This window comes from Cyrtonyx montezumae, unplaced genomic scaffold (assembly GCF_038088225.1).
Source record: "Cyrtonyx montezumae isolate F1298 unplaced genomic scaffold, pur_monq_1.0 scaffold_8, whole genome shotgun sequence".
Taxonomy (NCBI): Eukaryota; Metazoa; Chordata; class Aves; order Galliformes; family Odontophoridae; genus Cyrtonyx; species Cyrtonyx montezumae.
Window position 1 is genome coordinate 39,919,128 of NW_027072089.1, and position 27,785 is coordinate 39,946,912.

Genomic DNA, 27,785 nt, shown 5'->3' on the forward strand with positions numbered 1-27,785 from the left:
AGCTATAATTAGCTTGAGTATGTAACTAACTGCATGGAGAGTGGAGAAGATTGTTAATTTTTCTCTAAGTCTGAAAAGGAGAGCAATATAAAAGAGAGAACAATAAATAACAATTGCTGTACACAGTGACCTTTAATTATAATAGCGCATTCTAATGTAGGTAGCATTATAATTACAGTGGCTCACAATACTTCAGAGCTTTCAAGTAGTTTCTAAAAGGAAGTCCTTTCTTTCTACAAGTCCTTTAATGCTGGACTTTTCAAGTGATTCTTAGGCTGTTTTTTTCTGACCTGATTTAAAGAATCGTTATCAGAGACCACCACCTTGGGGCTATTTGTCCCCAGCTACTGCAACTTCAAACTGGTATTGTAGTGGATGCACTTACACTGTTGCAGGTTAGCCTGGCAGGCTGTCCATTTTTAGGAAAGATCCTAGTCTAAGAAGGTTTTGAAGACTGTAAGCCTGCATTTATTTATTTAAGATAGTTACATCAGTAAAATATGAATTGTCATTCCTAATGTTCAGTAAATGCTGTAATGTGATGTTGAGGATCTCAGGCATGTGGAGTCACTAGTTTCCCTCTGTCTGGATGTTTGTTTTCAGGTTTGCCTTAAGAAATGTTCAGAATTTAAGGGATCATGGAATTTTTTTTCAAAGCGAGTGGTGTCCTCTGGAGCTACAGTGAACTTGTGTACAGAACACTAGTGGCTTACTGAGTTACTTAGGATGTAACTTATTTTTAAAAATTCTCAATGAAATTTGAAATAAGTGTGTATGTACCTGAAGGGAGAGGTAAAATGAAAACTGAGAATTTGGTGTGTTGAAGAATAGTGTTGGATACCCTATTTACTTTTTTCCTCTTTTTCTTCCTCCCTTCCTCTTTCCCTTTCCTTCCTCCCTCCCTCCTTCTCTTTAAGTTCATGCTGCCAAGTGCTCAGGTTACAGATTATGAATATGGATTAGGAGTTAGCTGAGGTTTGAAAATGCAACTGACAACAACTCATCCTCTTCACAGAACATCTTGCTCATTTCTCTTGCCTGAAGTTGGATCTCATTATCTGTGTCTGGCAGAAGAGGAAACTAGACTTGTTTTGTATTGTTTTCAATTGTTACATTTTCCCTCAATTCCAGAATCAGACAGAAAGTGTAAAAGCAATGGCATATTTTACTGACTGCTGTTAATGTTAACGTGTCAGTCTGCATACCAGGTGTTTGACTGCTTTGTTTAATCCATAAAAGGATTAAACATCAAGTCCATGGAAGATTCAGAATGAAATTCTGAATTCCCTGTGAAGAGGGAAGCAAAGTCTGATGAAAGGTGTAGGCAGGACTTGTTACAACACTTGGTGCTATAACAGATTTTGAGCAGGCAACATAAGAGTGGGACAGGATGCAAACCCATCATGATACTCATCCTATGAAGCAGCAAGACATCAGCCCACATTAGCCTGTAGCCCTACGAGGTTCCAGCCTGCTTTTACCATTGCAGACACAGCAACAAGAAGAGGGTGGTAACTTCTTTCAGCCGTGCCTTGATTGTTGCTTTTCATCAAGTCCTGGGAAATAGTTTGTATTGAAACTCAAACAAAGAAATGATAACAAAAGTGAACTGGAGGTGAAATCCACCATTCCTGACATCATGTATAGGTGGTGCAAGGCTACAACATCTTTTGGCTTGTATCTTACATCTTTGGTGTGTGAAGGCAGGCTGAAGTATTCTGTTGAACAATGCACCTTGTTCTTTCTCTTGGATTCTTAGGTTTGTGCAAATGTACCAGTGTTTTCCACAGCTGCTTTGGAGATACAATGCAATAGAAAGAGACAAGTCCCTTTTAATCCACACATGAAGAAAAATTGAATACAAAGAGTTTTGTGGTCTCCTCCTTTTTTTGTACCCTCACATTTACACAAGAACAAGATAAAGTAACCTGTTTTCTCTATAAATTCCTACTTCATACATAGGTTGGTCTCATTGCAAAGATATAGACCTTCATATTTTTGTTTAGCATTTTATCAGACACCTTGAGTTAACTTTTCACTGCTTCTAGAAAATGAGAAAGTTGTGAAAATAGCCATTTTCTATCTCCAAAAGTCACTTTATTTGTTGTTAGAAGAAAGCTGCAAGAACAAAAAAAGTTCTTTTTTTTTCCCCTCTGCTCTTTTGTAGGGGCCACTAGAAGATTTCTGTTACTGAAAATTTGATGTTAAGGATTTTTTTTGTTAAAAAATAAATTAAATTTATAAGATATTGACTTTTGCAGACTTGAATCTTCTGAATCTGGGGGTTACTCATAATAAATGGCTGAAGGGAATGATGCTATAATGAGAAACAACTACAGGTGCATGCAAAAATTAGTGCATTATTTGTCAGGAAATACGAATGCTCTTGGATTCTCTAGCAGTCACATTCATCAAAGCCCTTTGTTTATGCTAACATCAGTTCTATATCTAATTCTTCCTACTGGAAATACTTTTAGTAGCTGGTTTTCATGTTCTTTGAAAACCCTTGAAAATGAAATTGGTTCCCTGCAGGGAATTAATTACAATGATACAAATCCAGAACAGTTAAGCTGAGGTTGATGATGTTACTTCAGATTTACGTATTTGTAACAGAGAATACAATCTGGCTCTGTATGCATATGAAATCTCAGCTAGTGTATAACTGATGTGGAAGGGAATCTTTTTTAATGTGACCTTTTGTAAATCTTCTCAGATTTTTTTTAAAGGAACAAATGCACACTGGTCAAGTGGCAGACAGTTGTGCTGTTGATTCCAGATTGCATGTGTGTTACTCATAGATCCAGCTGTCTGCCTTCATTCACACCCACCTTTGGAGCCACTGGGCCCTCATACTGGAACAGAAGCAGTTGTGCCTGGGGAGGATGCAGGATTTTGTCCACCTTGTTTTTAGTGGCTGGACATCTGTTCAGTCAAGTGAAAAAGCTATCAAGGGCAGCAAGCAATCAATGAGGTAAGGTGTATGAAGTTACTCCTTTTGTCCCTATGTACAGCCAAGAACTTTTTATAACTCAACAGCCTGGGAACAACTGTCTGTATCTTTCAGGATGATTCCTGTTGACTTCAACTTGGGTTTGTTCCTGACAGATACCTTTAGGACTGGGTTTTGTTACAGTGAATAGTACCTTCAGTCCCTAACTCTTGCTTTTATGTGTGTGCTTTTTTTCCTTAGGAAGCAAATTGAATTTATGTTGAAATCCTACTGAGTCAAATGTTCACAGCAGCTTTTTCTTCTACTTCCATTATCACAGCTCCTCTTCCAATTAGACAAAGATAGAGAGCAAATCTTCCTCTTGGAAGATTAAATACTATTTGATGGTAAATTGAGCAAGACATAACAGGGCAGCAGAAATTGCTACCCACTGTAACTGCATTTAGTCTTAATATTATTTAAAGCTGATGAACTATCAATTTTTATTTTTCAGATGACAGAGGTTGAAGAGCTAATCCTCAAAATGGATCTGTGATGCATGGCTTGATAACTGGCCACATTCTACATGTGTTTCTCCAAAACTATATTGTTATTTAAGAAATTGATAATCCTGAAACTCTACCCTATTTTTTTTTCTTATGGTATTGAATTATTTTCTATATACCAACTCTGCTGCTGAGGAAAGAAGTTAAAGGGCTTTTTCTTCTTTTTTTTTTTCTTTAATGAATTTTATACAAACATGTTGCCGAGATTTTAAAATAAACATATTTTTATTAGCTCTTACAGACATCTCCCTTTCTAATCTTGCTTATTTTTTAATTTTATTATTATTATTATTTTTTGGTTGAATAGTAGTCTAATGTCTTGCATATATTTGACACACCTGCAAACATACTGTTCATTTGTGTGCTTTCCATTTTCCCTCTACCGGTGGAAATAATCAGGCACAATAGAACACTGAATGCTTATTTCAGATCCTCACTTATTCAGGTAACTGGATTTGCAAGTTGATGCTAGGGAAGCAAATAGGTCAATTTTTAAGAAATGAAGGAGGGATAAGTAAAATACACTTTTAAAACTATTTGCTGACCTTTTAGCCATTTTTTTTGCTGCTTTGGCTTTTTCTGTTAATTATCTCCTGTTCTGCTCTATTTGCTTCCAAAGATCCCTTGGAAGACCTAGCTGAAATTTACAAGTAAAAGAATAGGTGTAGATAATAATATCATTTACCAGAAAAGGGCATTACAAGGAGTCACCTGAGTTACTGTGTCCCTTCCTCTTGAAATGGCAACCTGTGTCATAGGGTGAAGGTCCAGAACAGCTCAGCTAACTAAAAGCCAAAATATTCATCAAGTTCTAGTTGATAAGCTTCGACCACATAAGAAACAGCAATTGTGCAGCTGAATTGTGACACAGGAAAAATGTATGGTATACTGGAGTCATTACTGATGACTCAATCTCTGCAGTAACAAATGCTTTCCTAGATTAATTACACAAACAGTCCCTTTTATTCTCTAAAGAAGAGGGAATCAAAACCAACAACCTCCAGTAGTCCTTAACAGTCTGCTTTGAGTTTTGTTTGCCCTATGTTTCCTCAAAAGATACTGACTTTTATTTCAGCTCCAACAGTGACCAATTTTGTATACTTAAAAGACATACTGAAAAATGCAGCAACTAAATTCATTATTGTGACAGGGAGGGAATGGTAATGTAGGTAAACAATAGAAGCTGTGAAATATGAACTATGTTAATTAAGCACAATCAAAAGTCGTTGATCAAATAGTCTTTCAAAACACATAGTAACAAATAATCCACTGGTTGTTATGAACATTACAGAATGGTATTCTTGTGTAAGCAGAGAAAAATCCTGGGAACTGGCTTTGAGTACAGTGTAAACAAATATTTATTTTTCAAAGGGTACTGATGACAAAGTATGGAAGTGTGAAATATAAAAACATGCTGCCAAAGGTATGGGTCTGTAACTTGTGTTGTTTTCATTCCATCCATACAAGTGTACACAACTAACATGAAACATTATACAGCCATAGAATTTTTACTAACCTTCTGCTTCTTGGAGCTCACAGGACTTCCATATAATCCAGCTGTTGCTTGGACCTTGGCATAGAACAAGTATTTCCTCTACAGATGCTTGTACTCCTCAGCTCTTTTGGTCACTTTTGATCATTCCCAGCATCTTTTTGCATCCATGCAGTCTGTTTTCTTAATTCTTCCCATCACAAGGTTACCATGAGCTACTCCCTTGATCTTATGAGTATACATTATGGGCATACATGCTGTTCTCTTCCTATTTACACATACATTCACAGAAGCACATATGCACTTCGATACATATGTAAATATATTTATTTATATATTCTTTTTTTCCTGTTGTATGATGAGAACAGTCCTATTCAGTGGCCAAGACTGGAAGTCGAAGGCATCGTATGGATGAATCAAGAGCATACAGTCTTCACATCTCTTGTTGAGGCAACTGCAACACCACATAGCTAACCTTTGTGGACAGGTGCTCCAGTAGACAAGATTGTGTGATGGTCTTTCATGTGCATTTTAATTAAAATGAGAATGTTATCTCATATGTTGCTTCTGATTCCATTATATATTTGGTGCTTGGGTCGAGCTCACGATGTACTGTGTTTCTTCTGCTCATGTTTCTTATGGCCTTTGGAAATTGTCTTACTCCATCAGGAAGATCCTTTGCAGAACTATTCAGAATTCCTACCCTGTACCTGCTGCCCTTGAGCTCCTGGGCTGTGCTGCGTCTCAGAATGGATAAGAAAATATACAAGAAAAGTGGGGAAAGGTGAGTTGATTTCCTTAGTGGTTAGCATGAATGGAACCAGTATGGCATGTTTTCAGTCCTCAACCTTACACTATGAATTCCACATCAGCACTCATAAAGACGCATGGATATTCTTTGGGTTTTTTATATTGAATCAGTGATATTTAAGTTTTTGCCCCCTCCCCTCCAAATGCATGTGTCTTTGTTCCCTTTGTATGGTTATTCACAAGTTCTTAACAAATATTTTACAGATGGAACCCCGTGGGACCGAACGTCTGTCAAAAACTGTATTCAAAACTTAAAATAAAGGCTTTAAAACATCCTGTTTCCCTCAGCGTGTTTGCTTAGAGGGAATAGTTGATTTTAGCGGAAAAGAAGAATCTGGGGCATGTGTGACACTCTACACTCTTTGTCTCAGTCAAGAAATGGAGGAACAGAGTAACAAGATTCTGGCACCTTATGGAAGTTATGCTTCTTCTATTAATGCACCTTAATGATGACTTCCTTACAGAGTTTATGCTTCTGCATGATTCATTATATGCTTTTAAAAATCCACCTCTATACATAACAATACAATTAAATGTCCTCTCTGCCTTCAGGAAGTACATACAAGTTTATGTAATATTGAAGAAAGATATTGGAAACTAATGGATTTGAATACAGATATAACACTAAAATGTTGAAAAACTTGCAATACAAGGAGAGAATTACATCAATAGAAATAAAGCAAAGTGGCAGCTTCTTCACAAATGTTCTCACTGGTTCTTACCAATTAAAAGTTTGTATTTTATTTTAGAAGATGAAGTTTCTAAAAGTGGTCGCAAGTGAAAATGGTTGAAACCTAGTACTTTAAAAACAGGTTGGAACTGAAATAAGCTATTTTTACAACTGTAAACAACTATTCCTATGAAAGTAGGTAACACATAAAATTGTTCTATGTAAGATAGTTGTTCTTGTCATAAATATTTGTTGTACTTAATGTGCAATTTATTTTAATGATTGTTGGCTTGTAGAAAAGAGTATTTTCCTTCTGCTCAGATGTTACTAGATGATGTTCTGCAGTGCAGATATTCTCTTCTGGGCTTAAAATCCATTAATCTGTAGAAGTATCTTCACAGAAACACAGAACTGCAGGGGTTGGAGGGAACCTCTAGAGAGCATCAATTCCAAACCCTCTGCTAAATCATGTTCCCTGCTGTAGGTTGCACAGTAAGACATCCAGACTGGTCTTGAAAATCCCCAGAGAAGGAGATTGCACAACTCTCTGGGAAGCCTGTTCCAGTGCTCCATCTTCAATGCTTAAAGAGCCAAAATGACTTTTAGCCTTTTAAACTGCTAGTTCCCTGGCATAAACTTTTGAAAAACCTGTCCTAGGTATCTATAACTCACAGTCCTTAGTAGATCTTAAGCCCTGCATACATATATGTTTTGGTGTATAAAACCCTTGATGGGATATTTATTTTTACGGCAGTAACCATGTCAATTAAAGATCATTCTTAGCAAAATAAGAGGTAAGTAATTCCTAAGAATATATCTAAACTGTGTAAGTGTTGAGATCACCTTTTATCTTATGTATTTTTCTTCCTTTTTTCCTGTATGAAATTGGCAGGAAGTATGCTGCTTTGGTTTAATCTTTTCCTGTTTCCTGTAAATTTTTTTTAATGCTTTCTAATAACTTACTCTAATGACTAAATTTTCTATAACTTGTATTAAGTCTGTATATCTCAAATCACAAATTAAAAAATGAATTTAGTCTCTATGAATCTACCATTCCATTGTGAGGCACTCATTATCCCTTCTTCAACTGTTTTGCCTGTAAGAGGTAGGCAGTGTCAGTGGACTTTTGATGATCCTTTTGTAGTCTTTTTCTAGTGAAAAATTATGTTCACTGAGCTTTACACAATGTTGTAGTGTTATGTTTTAGTTGTGTTATTTAATATATGTAATTCATACTCTTACTTTAATGTTTAGGATATAAAATTTTTACTAAGATAATTCTGTGCATAATAACTTTCTACAGCAGGAATGAGAAATCTATACCTTAACAGATATTTTAATTGACAGGGTTTCCTAAATCTTAATTCTTTGCATTTATGTAGCATGTATGTGATTCTTGAAGCATTAATAAGAATAAATCAGCTTAACATTGGATCACTCTTGTGATCCTATTGATTAGAAATACAGGCATAAACATACTTCACTGAGTTCTGTAAAGTCAAACAGTCTGTAGGAAAGCTGGAGTAGAGATTTACTTTCTGTTTGCAATTCCTGAACATTAATTTCAGTACCAGTCCTTATCTCCAGACACTGTTATTCAGTGTCAGTAGAGTTGGAATCAAATTCAATTGAATAGCAGTTGGAAAGGTTCCTCTGGATTTGTTAGCATAGCCAGAATAAATTTTTCTAAAGAGTTAATTTCTTCTTTCACAATTGAGGATGAAAATTTCACTGATTCTCTTGACAAATATATCCAGCCCTCATCATGAAAACATATGTATGTTTACACATGAGGATGACATTGTTGACATTTACATAAATAAATCTTACTTGCTTTACAATTAGAGGTTTCCATTAAAAGTAGTCATATAAAATCCCTGTATACTGTATTTAAATAATACAGAAGTTTAAACTTGTGTGAGTTCATCATTGTTTTAGGTGGTAGAATGGGATTCATTTGCATACACACAGGCATTTCGTACTTTTGAAGGGATGCTCAGCCGATCTGTTCCCAGTATACACTTTTCTGGAAGGATGTGTGCCTCACCCTGTTTTTGTGGCATATTTCCCAGCATCGTATAATGCTCTTATTCCATCCTAAAAGAGAAATGGAGCTCTGGGGCCTTTGTATGTCAGCAGGACATACAATTTCCATGGATATGCAGCCACTTTATTCCCTCAGTTCCTCTGACCATCCTCTGTAAGTGGCATAAATTACCTTTTACGTTATTGCGTCTTGTTGTTAATTTAACTTAAAAAGTGGATCCATTCTGTATGGCAGTCTTCTGTTAATACAGAATTGTCCTGACAGATGATCTCATGAATTTCAAAGGGAGAGCTGAGAGTGGCACAAGAATAGTGTCTTCTCTGATGTAAGCTCAGCCTTGCAGCAAGTAGAGAAGGTTTGTTGACAATAGCAAATCCCATCAAATGACCAAAAACTGGTGGCAAGCTATGGGATGGCTCAGTGTGGATAAGGCATGTGGCAAGACAGAGCAGCCCATGGGATACCTGGGGCTGGGGCTTAGGCCTGAGCTTCACTGGGGCTGCTAGGCTGAGGCAAAGGGATGGTGATCCCACAAAAGATGGTAAGGGCAAGTGAGTCTTGATGGTTCTGAAAAGGATAAGATTTCACAACAGAAAAGATAAGAGGGTTTTAAGAGACAGTGTTTAAGAAATGAGCCTGCTCCTATCTCATCCTGGAGAACTAATATTAATTCTGCAAGACCAAATTTCCATGAGGTGTGTTGAGGCTACCACCAGCTGTCTTGCACCTCAGAGATGTTTACCTCTGTCTGATGTGGAAAACTCAGAATCCAAGATACAGGAAAGCAGAAGGAAGGCTTTTAATTTCAAAAGTTATTTGGGCTTACCAATCCCACCCTAAACAAAACAAATAAAACTTGTTTTTATCTTTAATTTGTTAATTGAGATTGTTGCAGTTTTCAGTGTCTGAATCAAGTACAGCACTAACCAAGGAAAAACACCTTCTGGTGTGCAAAGTTAAGGCGTAAAGACTACTTCCACAGCTCTAGTTATTTAAAGCCTGTATGAGCTCTATAATAGTAAGACAGCAAAGACTTAACTTTGAGTATGTGATCCTATAGTTGGTAGTGGATCTTCAGAAACACATTAAATCAATGATTTGCCTGTGGTCATTAGGACTGGATGATGCTGTGCATTTTTTTTTTTGGGGGGGGGGGGAAGAGGATAAAAAATCATTAAAAACTGAAAACAGATACCTTACTCAAAGAGTGGCACAAAGCTTGATCTATTTGTACAGAATAGAAAAAAAGAGAAGCTAAATGGGCCTCATGTTTATTTCAAAGCTTTTTATAAAACAGCTTCTAAAATACTGACCTTAGATGCAGTGAATGTAGTCCACAAAGGAAAATCAAGTCTTGTAGTGCTCCATCTTGAAAAAGACATTTTTAGCTGAACACTTTAAATGGTTTGTATGCAGTGATGCTGTATTTTCTTCTTAATTTTAAAAAGATAAGTAAAGTTAAGAAGATAAGAAGTAAGGATTAGTAGTTTATTTAAGATATTAACGAGTATGTTAGAAAACGTTTTGGGAGTGCTGGTAGGGCAAATATTTCCTTGTGGTAAGTTTTTAGTGAATCAGAACAGAGGGTTCTCCATGCCTTTGAAGTCTTGCAGTTGGTTGATTTTACTACATCTTTTCCTAAGGTGAGAGAAGACCTGAGAGACCGCAGGCATATTTTTGTAATTCTACTTTTGAGAAGACATTAAAAAAATGGGTTAGTGTAGAAATAGCTTGCTTCTTCCCTCTGGAGATTGTCTTGAGGATGGCTTGCAGGGAATTCTTTTGCAAATAGATAGTAAAATGTGGTAGTCTGGCAAGCAGAGTTCTAAGTTCTTGTCCGACTTTCTCACACTGACAATGCTGTTGAGTAGTTTGTGTATCTTCACTGACTTCTGAAAGGCTGAAAAGTAAATGGCAGAAATTTTTGCTTTCAGCTTCTAAACTTGGATTTTTGTGGTTTTAAAGAAAGCACAGGTTGTTCTAAAAGTAATGTAGCACTATGATTAAGCATATCACAGAGAATTTATTAGTGATTAAAAACTAACTGATGGTCCATCTGTTACACAGTGTTTTCAAAGTAGTGCCTTGGAAGCAGTGGATGATAGAGAATGTGGCTGTGTACAAACGTATTACTTCATACATTGGTTAACCTCTTATAGATTTGCTAAATAAAAGTTATTACTGGAAAAGTTGGATATTTTTTAGAACATCACCTTATCAAATCTCTTTCATGAAAGTTATTTCATGCCTTCGTTTTTTTTTTTTTTTTTGCCTTCAGTCAAACTGTGTAGTCACATTACATTAAATAAAAAAATGAAGATTATCTCCCAGCCTTATTCAGCATAGTGAGCTACATAATAATCCCACAGAACATATGCATACTTGCACACATAACCAGGAAAATAATAGTACATGCTGAAAACACTACGGAAGGGGTTAATAAGCTCAGGATTCTTATCTGAATGGATTCTTCCCACACAGAACTTTGAAATTTATTCTACATAGAGCAAAAATTTGCAAGAAATTTCTTACGTTTATTCAAAGCACGACTTTGCGCAAAAATTAGTTTGGATGCAAAATATTCTGTGAAGATTTTATACCAGACTACTTTTGTTTTACTCACAACCCAATTAAGATTTTTTTTTTAATAATAATAATAATCTTGGTTTCAAGGAGTTTCATCCAGAAAAAATTGCATTTTGGTACTCATTTGGAATTGTTCATTTTGTCAGTGTGAAAAGATCAGCTTGTTGTGGTGTTGATCATTGCCTAGATTTCTTTTCTAAGGAAGTGTTTTCAGCTCTGTTTGTATGTCCCTTCCTAACCTTTGAAGCTACTGACAAATTTCAATCTAATTTGATAAGTTGGGTATCTTGACAAAGTTCCTACAAGTTCGATGTAAACCTGCATTTGACTTAAATAGAAAGCTCCCGGGTTCTGCATTCATGAGGTCTTCAATTTGAGAGGCAGAAGAGGCTTGAGTAATCAGTATTCTCCTGGGCCTCTACACGCCACAGACTCTGCCTGGTCGAAGTGAGGGAGATGTGGAGTGAAATGGAGAAGGCGTGCTCGTGGAGATGTGGTGGTCAAAGTCAATAGGCTGTCATGTTCCTCAGTTCTACTTACTGAAGTTGAATCTGTTTAGTCTAATATAATATATTGGGTATTTCTGTAAAGGAATCACTAAGTGGTTATTAAAGCTATGCCTTTACAGGACTCATAGAGATCATCTATGACTGCCAGAACAACTACAGAATCCCTGTACTTTGTTGCTTATGGCACTGCTGGAAGAACTTACTGCATAAAGATCAATAGCTTGAAGATATATTGTTGCACTCATTTGAAATTAGTACAGTAGTTGCAAAATTTCTTGACAAGAACTGCAGAAATCATATTTAGAAGAGAAAACCAATTTCTATACACTTTCATTGCCTGTGTGATATTACTTTAATACTGGAAAACAAAGCTAATAGTGCTCTATGCCATATGTGAACAGATCCTATTATAAGTATTGCAGGCTCACAGTCTGCATTAAATACAGGTAAATTGCTGTTTTATGAATTCTAGCATTGCAAAGCTTGAAGGTACATATATCTTTAGAAACGGCACTGGCATGTATATGTTTTAGGCGTCCTATTTGGGGACCATTTTCTGAGTCATAACATTTGCACTTGTAATTTGGAAAAATCTGCCTATAATCCCTCAGCTACAAAATAAGCACACTGCAACCTTTCTAGAACCCCTACAAAACCCCATCCTCCTCATGGTGAGCTGAATCTCAGATTCATTGCGGACTCTGACATTTAGAAACTCTTTGCTCCTGATGTCCAGTGCCTGTTTGCAAAACAAAATAATCAGTAAAATGAGAAGATTTTTTTGTTTTTTGTTTTACGTAGTTCACTTTAAACCCACACAGTTCAGGCAGTACCATCACCCTTAGTCTGCACACTGTTGAAATAGTCAATCATAAGGAAGCAGTAAAGATCTTTGGATAAAAACTTGATGTTCTCTTGGTTTGTAAATCACAGAATCACAGGATGGCTTGGGTTGGAAGGGAACTTAAAGTTGGTGCAGTCCCATCCTTCTGCCACGGGCAGGGCTACCACCCATCAGGTCAGCTGCCCAGGGCCTCATGGAACCTGGACTTGAGTGCCTACAGGGACATGGAACCACAACTTCTCTGGGCAGCTGTGCCAATGCCTCACCACCATCTTGAGAGAAAAATTTTCCTGTCATCTCATCTAAAGCTCTCCTCTTTTTTTACAAAGCCATTCCCCCTTGTCTTATCACTATCAGACTGTAAAAGGTCAATTCCTTTTCTGCTTGTGTGCTCCCCTCGAGTACTAGGCCACAATGAGGTCTCCCCAGAGCCTTCTCTTCTCCAAGCTGAACAACCACAACTCCCAGTCTATCTTTATGGGAGAGGTGCTCCATACTTCTGATCATCTTTATAGCCTCATCTGAACCCATTCCAACAGCTCCATGTCCTTATTGTCAGGCCTCAATCCTAGAAGACAAACCAGCTTTGGCTGTTCAGCTGCTTTTATCTCCTTCTTCATATAGCCATCTCTGGGCTGTCACTGATGAGGCACAGTAGGCAGAACACAGGTTTGTGCAGGAGAGTGTTCAGAAAGCTGCAAGGATGCCTGTACCAGTGGATTGAACCAACTGTGTGTGGCAGGCTAGGCTTACAAAGGAAAGGTTGCCCAGGAAGTGCATGTACAAAAGAAGTCATTCTGCTTATATTCATTGAATCTTACTCACTAGGGAAAGGGAACTTCACTAAACTTACTCTTGCATTTAAATTTCTATGGTTAATCCCTGCCTGTTTACTGGTTTCCTGGTCAGTGGCATGGTGACACGACAGAGCAGAATCATTACCACTTCCAGTGGTGATGACAGGGCTGCTCACAGAAAACACTTCAGCCACTCACATTCTGTGCATTTTGAATCTGGGCATAGTGAAATGCGATAGGTGAGATTTATGCTTCCCACAATCCAAAAGGATCTCATAGCCTGTCAAGATCACAGCATTCCATGTGTTGAACTCTGTGAATGAAGAGGACGGGTGAGGTCACAGTGTAGGCAGTTGCAGAATAGGAGGGGTGCCACCTTCTCAAGCTGGATATGGATATTTTTATTTTAAAAAATATTTTCTATTTTGTTGTCCTCTCTGTTGTTTTAATTTCACCAATGGAAGCCAAGGGCAAAAAAGTAATTACATAGCTTAGAAAAGTAAATCAAAATGGAAATGGACTTTAAAGCTTTAGGCCAGCTCAGATCTGGAAATTGGACTAACAGAGGATCAACTCTCTTTTTCATGGACTGGTGGGGGAACAAAGTTTAAATTTGAGTTGAATCAAGATGTAAGGAAATTCTTGTAACTGTTCACTGCTCTGTGATTATGTATTTGTTGAGTTGCGAAATGAAGATGAGAAAATGCACAGCTTGCTCTTAGTTATCATTTTTTTGCTATATTTCTAGCTGTTTTTACTCCCAAAGGTCTTCCTTTACGACAATGGGGGGTGGATGTGGTGTTTGAAGGGAGTAAAGTTCTTTCAAATAGGATTTTCTAGGCTGTTAAGGGAATTTTTGATTGCTGGATGGTAATAAGAGCTGAGCCTTGTGCAATGTTTTAGTTAGCTGGAGTGAATGCACAGAGTCTCTAGAATTTACAATTTAAAATATCTCTACTAATAGAAGCTAAAAATGTTGTTTGATGTAAATGAATTTGGGCTTTTACATACCAGCTGTACTAGATTGTGTTAGAAACTCTGTGCTGCTTGATGGCTGTATAGTTCCTCTAGCTGAACTCGAAGCATCTGTGTGACAAATATTTAGCAGTAAACAAAGATTATGCTGCTATAAGAAATCACAGAGAGTAGCAGAGTGTGGAGCCAAATTCAGACATGTCTTTCTGTGCCGGACAAAACTGTGTGCAGGACAATTCTTACAGACCTGGGTGTTAAGAGTCTGCATGAAAAAATTACAGGGTTCCCTTATGAAGAGCCCACACAAAAGCTCTATTACGCTTTGATATCAAATACATTACTAATCTTTATCCAAACGAAGAAGTGTTCTTAAACCTCAAACAGGCCAAATTATGGACTACAGTGAAAGTTTCTCTTTTTGAAGATCTTGTGTAAACTATAATTTTGTAGGGATTTAGGAGGAGGATATTGTGATCTCTCTGGTTCTTCTGGGGAAGAGCATTTGTTTTTCAAACAAGTATGTTGTTTGACAGAGTGAGTTCATTCAATAGTTTGTTCGGATTTAGGACTGAAAGGTTCTTTTGTTTCTGCTTTTTGGTGCTCTTTTTGGTGAATGCTAAGGATACATTGGCCTGGAGGTCTGAAGTCTACAGATTGCCCTTGTGAGGAATTTTCCTGAAATACTCTTATGGTTACTGTCACGTTCTAACCTTAAGTGATAGATTTGGCTTACTTTAATGCAGTGCTTCCTTTAGAGAGTTATAGTAAAGGATTTATTTGTCCTTCTCTAAGAGAGGAGAAGGAAACTACAAGCCACTCATGTAGATCAATATAAAGATTTTTGTTTCCAGCAGATAAGTAGGGAAATAAGCAGTAAATCTATTCCATCTACTTCAGAAGCAGACATCTCAGATGCTCTTCTACCTGTGAGACTAGTACAAACCTGAAACACCTCCCACCAATTCAGAAGCACTCTCTTCATCTGTCCCCTCTTGATTGATCTCAAGTTCTTAATTTCCCCACCTGGCCTTCAAGTAATAATTAAGGCAATTAGTCTCTGCTTCCCAGGGCTGGTTGTTAATCCAAACCAGTTGACTAACCTCCAGAGACAAGTTCAGTGAAGAAAAAGATTGCTGTTTTAAACAGATAAGTGCAAAAAAAAAAAAAAAAAAAAAAAAAAAAAAAAAAGGAAAAGTAATATCCTTGTGTTCCCAGCTTTACCTCAAAGCAATAGAGTGTTAAGAAATCATTTGATTACTAAGATCAGGTGTAAATGTACGGAATGGCTTTGAGGTTATATGCAAGCCATTAGCCAATTTGTTTTGGAGGTTTTTTTGTTTTGTTTTGTTTAGTTGAGGTTTTCCTTTAGTGAGTCTGTCTCACAGTATGTTACCACTAACCTCTCTTTTTCCTCCCATCTGTACTTCTCAAGATATAAGAGGTTAGTCAGGGTCACAGTAAAGAATAGGAGGGTCTTCTTGCCCATCCTGGCATGTGACTCTAGCGACTGAGCAACACAGCGTGAAGGAGAGAGAGCCTAAATTTGTCTCAAACAGTTGAGACAGTTGAGTTTGATTTCCCTCCTACTCTGCTTCCACCAGTTGTGTCTTCATCTCCTTCTCTAAGATTTGTATTGCTATAGTGCTCAGGCTGAGAAGGAGAAAGGTGGGAGAACATCTGAAGTGCCATTGTGTAGGAATAAAGTAGGAAGGAGAAATCAGTAGAGGAGAGCTTACAATAAATTTGGAAAAAGCACACCAAGAAAGATCTTTTTTATACCATTGTTAAAGCATTTTCCTCTCTTGTCCTAATCACCAATTTCAGTCTCTCATTATTTCAGGCTTCTGCTCTGTGTCTATTCTTTCTCATATAAGTAAGGATAAAAATAAGATTTTGAAGTGCTGCTCCTCCTTATACATTGGAAAATACAGGTCTGCAGCTCAGCATCTAACCATGCATTCAACACATCCAGCTGCTGTACAGTCCTTTACAGACTTCGCAGGAAGTTGCTGAGTTCCTGAACCTCAAAAAATATGCTTTTGCCCAAGTCTTAGCAAAAAAAGGGCAGAGGCATCCTTCATTTTCATTTTTTTCATTCTACCTGGTGAAAATAAATGCTACCATCCTTTGTTCCTGCTCTTATGGTACACGGGCCCTGGAGCGATGACCTATTATTTTCCCCACATATATCTTTGCTGCTACTTTCTAGAAGTTTCTTTTGAAACTCTGTGTGTGTGCCCCTTGCTTAGCTTCCATCTTCAAGATGAAAGCAAGTATCAAAATAAAATCTTTATACCCTGTATTACTGATATAATTTGAACTCTTGTGAATGTGTTTGTTCCTTAGGTACTTTGCTCTACAGATAGCAGCTTGGACATATACAAGCTTTTTCAATGGTGGAGTAGGAAACAATTATAGTAAAGAGTGAGGAAAAAGAAAAAGGTGGTGGAGCAAAGGTGCTGATACACAGCCCTTAGGCTACTGATGGTTGTAGTACTAGCAAGAGCTCCACTGTAGCTGGCAGTCTTAGCCTCAAGGGCCACTGTTCAGAAATAAACACAATTTCCTAGTGTAGATTTTACAGGACTTGAGAAAATAACCTGATGTTTCACATTAGTAATTGGAGAAGAAAATGGGATATTGAACTCTTCTGGTGTCATAGCATAAATTTCTGGCAAGAGGGAGTACAGAGATATTTAGAGAGGAAGATATGAAGGAAATAGTATGAAGGAAGTGAATTATGCAAGTGGAGAATGATGCAACAACAGCTAAAGGCATAAGAGAAAGAAAAGAATGTAATATTTTAGAAGAAAGCAGCTTGGAAAAATTGGTCCAAAGTGAATCTAGGGGCATGAAAAGGGAGAGAAAAAAAGAACAACTGTGGCAATTTTCTAGTTCGTTTTAGGTGTTTGGAAGAGGGACCATGACTAAATCATTGAATTATGTATGATTTATTTTCTCTAGTAATGAAATGGTAACATTAGGGCAGTTAAACTACTACTCAGGAAGTTGTTTCAGTCCTGTATCTCAACTGACAAAAATTTCGTATCTGAATCAGACTTTAGAGACTGTGTCTGCAGCTGTTGTATACAGCAATTACTTTTGAAATCTAGCAGCAACCTATGATATCTTTTAAAAGGGGGTTACACTATTTTCTCAAAGGTTGGCTTTTTGAATATAGCTTATCAGGGCTTCTGATGCTCTTCTGCAAGAGAGTTCCTATTAAACCTTGATGTCGCACCCATACAAATGTGCTTGGTTATAGCCGCCTCTTCTGTCAGAGAGATGAGGACAGGTTGCAAAGACATAAGTGAGAATCTTGAGACTTGAGTTGTTATGACTGTCACTGTGATACACAGATTTATATAGCTTTTCTCCATTTTAGTTACTTCTTAAATTTGACTACATTATAAGTTTTAACTCTCAGTGAGAAGAAATTCAATCTTTTTAAAAAATAGTTTGTAGCTTTTAGGAGCTGGCTGTCTAACAGTTGATCAAAGAATGATGGGTATTTACCAGTAGTCAAAAAGGCTCACTCTGCCTGTGATGTGAACCTTAGTGGCCATTAAACTATGTTTCAGATGAAAAATATTCTCTAACTCACACATAAATTGTTGATATTTCTTTAAAATATACATGTATTCTGACGAAGAGTGTGGAATCAGTGCAGAAACTGTAAAAGTCCTTTTCAAAAGGTCACTTTTTCATCAAAAATTAGAAACAGTGATTTTCTGCTTAAAGTTTTTAATTGATAAAAAGCACAAGAACAACACAGGGTACTCCCTGACTTCATAGATGAGTTGATAGTGCCTGCAAAGTGTGCTAATGCTGACCTTGGAACACCACTTATGAATTCTGCTTACTTTTTTAATAAGATAGGATTTTTTTTTTCAGAAGGTTGGCTCTTAGAAGGGCATAATATTTATAGTAAGATCTTCTGGATCTATTAAATGTATTATAGGAAGTGTTTAAATCCTTCATGGCCTCTTGGTTTGCAGAAATTCAGAACTTATGACGGAGTTTTCTTATGTGGCACCCTGTTTCTTAAGTTCACAGAAACTGTCAGGTGCTTTTAAAGATCCAAAATAGCAGTGTATGATGCAAAAAAAAATTTAGGCTTTTCTGTCACAGTTTAACACTGGCTTTTTAACAAATGTTATTACATTTTTTAATTTTTATTTTTTGCTTAAAAACACAGCAGCCATATTGTATAATATGGCTAGTAATTGCGGGTTATGTAACTAGGGTTTTTTTTTTTTTGAGTATTTGGTTGAAAATACCTGCATTCCAGCATTCATGACAGGAGTTCTAGAGGTCATTAATAAAACATGCTTGTAAAATAAGAGCAGTGAGAACCAGGCAGATCTCCTGCTCTGTTAAATCAGCTCTGCTTTGGTCTTCTTGACAAGAGTGGGCTAAGGACATTTGGACATGCTTCTCATTAAAGAATTAAGTTCCTCCTGAATGTCTGAGTAAGCACCTTTCCACCAAGCAGGAGTTTTCTTGTGGATGTAGTCAAGTAGGAAAAGACTGCTTACAGATGAATTAGAAAAATACTCCTTTACTTATACTTCATTATTCCACTTGTCTGAGAATTCTCAGTTGCCTCTCTAGTTTTATTCTCCACTTAATTTTTCAAGTTGTTTCTACTAGATTAGGGGGATATATTTCAATAATGTTGATCAATACCAAATGACCTAGGATAGACTATATTTTAAGTAAATTGAGAAAATGTACAGAGGAAAATCTGTGTTTCAGTCCTTGGATAATTGAAAGATAAGAAATAATTTAGTCTTCAGTCTATTCAGATATCTCCTGATGGAATGAAAGTATTTGGATAATTGACAGTTTACAATGGTTGTTGGTAGTAAATATGCCTCTGGTGAAAGGATTGTTAGAGCAAACAGGTAGTGTGATATAGACTGGCTAATTACTGAGAAAGAGCAAATAGATCTTAGGAACCGCCAGTATTCTCTTGGGGACTACTGTAAAAACAATGAGTCTGGAGAAAAGACCATGTCAAAGATAGTCTAGGAGGAAAAACATCTATTAATTAGTCCTACTGAAAATAAATGAACAATTGTCTTCTGGAACTGACATTGTTAAGGCTGAGCAAACAAAAAAGACCTTGTAATATTTCAGTGTAATACAATTTTTGTGTAAAAATATCTTACACTATGTACTCCAAAACACTTCACATATCAACTGTGTTACAGAGTCAAACCCTAGATTTCAGCTATTCTTTTTTCCTTTAAAATGCTGTTATCCTCATGCTCCGAACAGCAGAATTATGTATGATGATGCTTTTCCATTATCAAGGGTGAAGGTTTATGAGGAAGCTAGAAAAAACAATTGTAGTGCAACAAGGAGTAAAATAGTCAGTCAGATACAAATATATGAGTAATGTGAGCAAATGTATGATCACATGAAAATGAGGTTTATTGGATCTTGAAATAAATGTGAGATACTGGAATTCTGTTTGAGACATCACAGTCTTTTGATGAATAAGAAGAAAATGATGGGTAGTAAAGTTTCACATACATGATAATATAAAGTTTAAAGGAAATATGTAAAAAGAATAATGATAGTAAAGTCTGAAAGAGAGGAAGACAGATTTTAAGATCAATTATGGAAAAAAATGTCTTACTGAGGAAAAACTATAGAGAGCTGGACTTCTATCTATAAAGACTGTAAGGGATTGCTTTGGGATAAGAGCTAAGCATTAGTTTTTTAGCTCTGCCTCCTAGGTTACTGCTTAAATAAGTAGAAAAAGATAGGAAAATTTGAATTCATAATGTCATTTCTTTTAATGTCATCTATTAATGCCAAAAAAGTCCATATATGCCAGAAATGTTTAATATTTTCTAACATGTTTAGGTTACTTATGCTACAGATTTAATGTTAAAACAAGAAAGCTCCTGTAGTGAAGTTCTGTGCAGTATGGAAAGTTCAGTTTTCATAAGATAGAAAGTTGAGCTCAAGGAAACAGATGTTCACATCAAATACAATTCTTAGAGAAAGATGTAAGATATAAACTCACCCTTAAACTTACAAAACTAACATATTTTTTGTTTAAATATGAAGCAAAACGCAGGATTTTTACTCACAGTCAGTTCACTGGAAATCGATCTGTCACTTTACTCAAAAGCCTGGTCATATATAGGATCTGTTAAAAAGAGTAAAGTGAAATAAAATTACGTTACATTTTAGTTTAGACAGTCTCAGAAAAATGTATTGAAAACAATCAAACTTGATGTCAGACTGTTCTAAACACTTCTGGTACCATAAGAATGTTTTCTTTGAAAATATGTACACACAAATAGCGCTAATGAAAATGTATACAAGCCCACACCTAACTTGCAAGAGTATTTGCTGAAGCTGTAGACTTTTGTGTATTCAGTGGTAGAGTGGGTAGGAGGACACAGGTGCAAAAAGAAAGGAATGAAATGTTAGAGGTACAGCTCTATATGATGAGATGAGCAGAACGTTATCAGCTTTCTATTATGATTTTATTTACTCATGATTTCTTTAAATTTAGTAACTCTTACAGGTATGGAGACAGATTACTAGAAAGGAATCAGATGTAACCAGTAGAGTGTTTTCATCTCTACCTAGCAGCAAATATTGTTTCACACTTCCTTCCCTTTTTGTGCAGAATAGAAACCTTAGTTAATACCCACCAGCTTTTCACATTTCTGTGGTCTAATATAGCAACTGAAAGAATTATATTCTATAGAACTAAGTGCAAGAAATAAGACACACATAAGAAATGAAGCCTAGTTTCCAAGAAAGTCACACTAAACTTCCTTCAGAGACCTTTTCCCCTGAGAAGCTGGGATCCTTAATTCCCTCTTGGCGTTAAAAATCATAAAACCACCATTTTCCCCAATTTGTGGTCATGACAAATAACAAGCATCATAGATGATCCTTTTGACTCTGAGTAACATTTTTTCAGTCATTAACCTTCTCTGTTGGCTCACTGAGGTAGTTAAGAGTTGCTGAGTGCTCCACATCAATTGCTAGGAAAAGCCTCCTGCAACAAGAACATCTGGTGTCATCCAGCAGATCATGGCTGATGGCTATGTATCAGCATCTGAACCTACTAGGCACTGGGACAGACTGCTTTTGTTCACATTTGGGGTTATTTCACAAAAGCTAAAAGCACAACTTCTGTAGGCTACTATGGATTTTCTGCATTAATATCTATTTCATACAAGTGGTATATTTTTTTCCCCTCACAAATAAGGTAATGTGATCTTTCTACATAAGCATATAGAAATCAGTAAATCAATCAAGCAATAAATGAATCTATTTTCCATAGAAAGGCCCCATATAGAATACATTTGGAGTTTTTGAACTTATTTGAGAAAGTTTCGGATAAAATATATAATTTTTAGAGTAGGCCAAAGAGAATGGTAAAGAGTCTCGAAAACGTGTTTTGGAGAAAGAATGCATTTATTGGGAAAGAAATACTAGGGGGAGGAGACAGTATAAGAATCTGAATTTAAACATCTGAAAGATACCTGTGAGGAGAAAAGAGAGTGCTATCTTCTCCAGGTACATCTGTTGGCTGTTGTCACACGTACTAGACAGATGAAAAGGACAGAAGCTTAGTACCATTTATAAATGTTTAATGTACTACATATATTAAAAAGTGTGTATATAATGTAACATGTAGAAAATCTAGAAGATGCACATCATCTCCATCATTGGAATTCTTAAGATAACTTCCATAATAACAGTGGTCACGAATGACACTCTGACCTTGTTCTATGGCAATAAGATGTAAAGGTCAACATTGCATTGTCCTCCCATGTTTTTATTGTACAATATGACACCTTCCTTCAGGTTACCTTTGCTAGTGACTTGTCATTTATTGGAAAGATACTGGTATTTCATTATAAGCTCCTGAAACCAAGTTGTTAGACAGTAATAACATTTATTTATTTATTTAGTAACAGGGGGGAGCACAATACTTACTGTTACAATGAAAGATTAAAACTATGAACTCAGAACCTTCAGAAAAGGACAAAGTGCCCAAAAAGTATTTATCAATGTCTCAATATTTTTTAAGGCAATCTAATAATTTTTTTGTATAGGTAACACTCTAGGCCTTACTGGTTCTCAGACACGTTCTCCTTCTAAATTTCTATAGCTTGCTTTTTTCAGACACAAAACTTTCATACTTTATAGGTTTCTGTCCATCTAATGCTTCCACTGCACTATCACTTTAATCTTGCGTTGCTATAAGTTGTGTGCTCCCTCTATGCGAGTGTGAGGCTCAACTCACATCATCCTGCTAAGCCTAAAAGTTTGTGCTTGCTCTGCTCTTGATAAAGTGTAATTGCTTTTGCCAGGTTCTTGGCAATACCAAGGCAAAGCATTTGCAGGTAGACCAATAGTCACATGCAGAAGGACAGAAATAAGAGTCAAACTTGTCAACCTAGTAAAGGGGCTCACAACCACACAACAACTCTTTGCAGGAAGCAGCTTAGGTTTAAGAGATGCTCTCCCCTCTGGCTGGCCCTTACATGAGCCCAGCATGACTCCATCCTGGGTCCACCCCTTCAGGTCACTTGGGTAGCACAGGTGCAAACAATTTGCCTGTAGTCCTTGGGCTAGACACACCTCTTCATCAGGTGCTCGATTACCAGTTCAAGCTGTGATCTCACATTTCCCCTACAGCGCTTTTGGGTGGTGAACTGGTACCAAGATTTGGTCTTTAGAAAAAAAAAAAAAAAGAATAAATAAGAGTGGGGTTAGCTAGAATTGCTTCTGTAGTCTAAATCACCCTAAGACTATAAAAATGTATGTAATGTGGGGTGCACAGGAATAAATGTGCGGGTTCTTGCTCGGCAAAGATGGTAGCATTCTTTTCAAAAGATATTGCTAGCCTTAAGTAATCAAGTTTCTGTGGTGTGAGATAGAAACGTTAAGAAAAATTTATCCTCTGCTATCTTATTAAATGTTTATATACCTTTGCAACTGCTTAATGGAGTAGTATTAGAAAATTGTTGCACAACTACGGAACCATAACAAATGAGGGAGCAGCTTCTTCCTTCTCTGTCTGAATATTCTTTTGTGTAGAATTATAAAAATGTAGAAAATATATTTTTAACTGAGCTTTTGTAATGACAATTTGTTGACTCCCCTGCTAGGAAAAAAAATGTTCATAGGGCATGTTATTCTCCACTTTTTATTTATGATGCTAAAATTGTTCTTGAAAAAATATTTTGCAGAAAACACTGGGCAAGGCCCTCTGTAAAGCTTTCTTTAAAAAGATTAGTAATAATAAAAAAGAAAACTTTCACATTTTTTTTTACAGACATAGCCAATAGATTTTGGCCTGAATTTCTTTCCTTCACAAAAGCAAATTTCAATCCTAGTACAAACTCTATGATCTTGGCATCTAGCCCAAACATATGTACATGTTGAAATCAGTTTTACATCTGTTTAACTTTATGCACATGAGTAGTCTAATTCAATTTAGTCTGATGCAATGACTCGTATGCAGCCAAGGGTTTGTGGAACAAGAATTCAAGACGGTAGAGTTTTTCAGGGCAGTAGCTGCTGCTTGCTGAATCTTTATATGGTTCTTAGCACAGGAAATTGTATTTGGCTCATCTAGAGTCTCTCTTCAATCTATAGCTGTAGTAAGAAGAGAAATGATGAAGTGCAAAGGAACAATTCTTGCAAGTTAAATTATTTTCTGTTTCTTTTTCTTCCCCTTCTAAGAATTTCTTTAGTGTAATCATTCTGGTCATTCCTTCATAACAGGCCACTAGGCTGCTGCTGTTGGCCTTCTGGTAGCCATTGACAAAGTTAAATAGTGTTGTTTATATATGCTAAACTCGCTGTTGTCTTATAATCATCATCTCCTATCTGGATGGAACCATATTCTTCCTGAGACTGATTATTCAATGAATTCAGCACCTCCTACAAGGAAGAGTTATGAATGGGTAGCAATGTAGATATTCATCATCTGCCCCAAACAAAACATCAGTGTGACAAATAAGAAAACAGAGTTTTTGCTGATCTCCCAAGTCTGAACTTCTCACACCATCTCAAGTCTGCTATCCCAAACCCTGCAATCAGGCAAAAACTTTTTGCCTTGCAACTGTGCAGTTGTAGGCTGTTAGGAAGGCAAGAGGTGATGCTGAGCTTACTAATTGCTGAAGATATTTGTATTCCAAGGCTGGCTTTTCTGTTTTTTGTTTTTTTTTTTTTCCTGATATTTCTTCATTCTTCCTATGTCCTATTATGGAAGATCTAGTCAGTGAAGAGACTCGTAGGAAAGGGGCTGAGAAACAGGCTGCTGTTAGGCACATTAGATATTTAAAAGTGGAGCTCAAGAGGATTTGTACAGTGAGCTAACCTGGGAAGGTTAGATAAGGAAGGCTTGGACAATGAATGCTGGAAAGGCAGGGAAATGAATGGGACTGACGGCAAAACTTATGATGTACAGAACACAAAGATGAGATGGAAATGTAAACAGGGAAATAAAAAAAGTTATGGGAGTAAGAACTTAAAGCAAGAATTATATCTTAAAGATGAATGCAGTTTTGCTGTCCTTTTCCGTCTACCTCATTGCCCAGCTACATTCTGTGATTGATGGAAACATCCCTGAAATAAAAGATAATTCTGGGAGGCTCAGAATGTAGCTGAAGATGTGATTTTATGTATGTGTATTTGAAATAAATTTTTGATTGAGGTATTATGCTCTTGAGGGTTTTTTTGGCAGCATTTAGACAAGGCAACAAAAAGGGATTCACGTGAAATTCAACATGTAGCACCTGATTCAGATTCTCTGAAGTTAATAGAATTCAGTATGCTTTGAAGTGAAGGAAAAATATACTGAAATATTAAAAGATTAAAATATTATAGAAATAAAATTGAGCTCTGAATTACCTCCAGGTGAATGTGATGGCTCTGGTGAAGATTCTTTGTGATACTTCTGTGTGGCTGGGGCACAGATTTGATCTTTAAGTGTTAAGTCATACAAAGCTTTTCATTCCTGTTGTCTTTTTGGTTTTCATTCTGAAGCACATGCAGAGGAAGCAAGTAACTGAAATCTTAGAAAGGAAAAAGAAATGTAGTATTGACTCTTTTTGTAACTGAAAAGTTTTGGTCCTAGGTAGAACTGAGTAGAACTTTAATGAGATGGTCATCTGATTTATACAGTAAGCTGACTGTTCTGCTAAGGGAAGAATTCTAAATGCCGATATGTGAAAATGGTTTTACTATATATTTCTCAGCAAAGCATTCATAATGTTAACAAACCTACATGTCTCTAGATCAGTGTGGGATTTTGCAAGTGAATACTAGAATGTGATCACCTCAATGTCTTGAATATTTTGACCTTATTGTGGCATTTGATATTTCATATCCTTTGAATTTGTCATTTTTTTTTCTACTTATATCTGCTTTGCTTTAAAATATGCAATTTTTAAATCATATGTGATTTTATGCAATTCTACAGCCCCTTATTTATATTGTGGCTAACATACAGAAGTCAGTATTTGTTAGAAATCTCTGCGTGTAATATTTGAACAGTGCTGTATGGCAAATACCTCATCTTAACTGTAATTGCCATGAGCAATCTATTTGGTAATTGATTTACTGAATTTATACCTGGTCACATACTTTTTTAAAGTACGGAAATGAATATTAGGAATTGTTCACTCTTAAAAGGTTCGTGAGCACACTTTGTTTAACAAAGAATAAAACAAAACCATGGAATTATTAAAGTGTTTATAAAGCATTTTTATGACCGTATTTCTATGGTGATTTTTTTCAAATATGTTTTTTAAATTTTTTTAGTCTCCTGCACATAGCTATTCAAGCTATGACTCTGGCAAGAATGAGAGTGTAGACAGAGGTGCTGAAGATCTGTCTCTGAATCGGGGAGATGAGGATGAGGATGACCATGATGAGCAGGAAGATCCTGAGAAGGTTAATGAGTCAGATGGGGTAGAAGCCGAGCGACTGAAAGCTTTTAATGTAAGTTCTCCTACACTTCTTGTTTTGCTTACCTCTGCTATCTCTTTTTACATTGTTATTTATGGGTGAGTTTGAAAATATTAAAGGCACATTAATTTCCTTGATCTCTTTCAATTATTATATTAATGCAGATTAAACGCTTGCCAGAAGATGACAGATTTACTGTGTTTTGTTTAGAATTTAAGACAGAGTGCCATCTTTACCAGTGAAGAAAGCAAAGCTCTGTTTTGTGTGTGTGTATGTGTGCCTGTGTGTGTGGATGTGTGTATGTGCATGTTCTGTCAGTGTATGGAAAGGGGCTGTAGCTAGTTTATCAGAAGACCATTCCAGTGGTTAGCTGTTCTCTATTGCTTTCCCAGTGTATGTAATTATGCATGAAAACACAAGCAATTGTTCAACCCAAGAAAAGTAAAATTCACTTCAATAAAATGAACTAGCAATCACTGCTTATTGTTAATGATGAAAGTAAGTGGTGCCTATTTTCACAATCTGTTCTGGTTTATCTTGAAAGTTCTGTATCCTGTAGAATATTCTTTTCTTCCCCTTTTTTTTTTTTCTTTTCTTTTCTTTTTTAATTAGCTTCTTCCCACTCCCTAAATAATCCTTTAAAGTACTGTTTGCTTAATATTTCTGGCTTCCCATTACAAAGCTATTCTGTGGATAGAAAAAATGTCTTCCTATCAGTAATCAAGACAGAAAGCTAGGAAGAGAAGAGAGCAGCCCTCCAAACCCGTCTCCTCTGTCTCCCTCTTGCCAACAGATGTTTGTCAGGCTGTTTGTAGATGAAAACTTGGACCGAATGGTCCCAATCTCTAAGCAGCCCAAAGAAAAGATCCAGGCTATCATTGACTCATGCAGGCGACAATTCCCTGAGTATCAAGAGCGTGCCAGAAAACGCATACGTACTTACCTCAAGTCCTGCAGGCGGATGAAAAGAAGTGGTTTTGAGATGGTGAGTTTTGATTTAAAACCCAGCCCTAGTTTCCATCAAAACCCCATATGTAAATCCATGACACTATTTTGTTTTCATCTTAGTGTCTTTTTTTTGTTGTTTGATTGGGTTTTTTTTTTTTTTGGTAATACCAGGTCAGATGTTTCTTTTTCCCTTCTTCATTCTTCCTGAATTTATCCCCTTTCTTCACTGGTTTAAAAATGCTTTGAGACACTAGAATTCATTAGATTAAATAGTATGGATCCATAGGAAAAAAAAGTAAAACAAGGTATAAGGGAGAGAAACCAAATGATGGCTTACCTGAGTGGCCATAATGATGGCTCATTTCCTACTCACAGTTACTGTTTGAAATTTTTGCCCGGCAAAGTCTTAAGTAAGGCAGGTTTTTCTTCAAAATGCTTTTGCTGATCATACTTCTGTGAGCTCTGTGAAAAATGCATCCTGCTAGAGAAATGCTATCTCCAAGCAAATGCCCAGTGTTGCAACATTGCATTGGCAATGTTTTTTTCCCTTGCACAGTTTATTCTGTGAGCTGTCAGTAGAAATTACTCCTTTAAATTCTTTCAGTTCAGGTAAACTGAGTTATACTTTGAGCATCACAATGATGT

General features: G+C 36.5%; 1 protein-coding gene across 3 annotated transcripts in view; it reads left to right on the top strand.

The window, feature by feature from the left end:
- NOL4 (nucleolar protein 4) overlaps positions 1 to 27,785 on the top strand; it is a 184,526-nt gene that overhangs the window by 110,158 nt on the left and 46,583 nt on the right. For 2 of the 3 annotated variants that reach the window (XM_065753446.1, XM_065753447.1), the window contains exons 7-8: positions 26,046 to 26,225; positions 26,986 to 27,177. In XM_065753446.1, coding sequence (XP_065609518.1) covers positions 26,046 to 26,225; positions 26,986 to 27,177 — 372 coding nt within the window. The remainder of the gene's footprint in view (positions 1 to 26,045; positions 26,226 to 26,985; positions 27,178 to 27,785) is intronic. The other variant, XM_065753448.1, reaches the window with a different exon arrangement.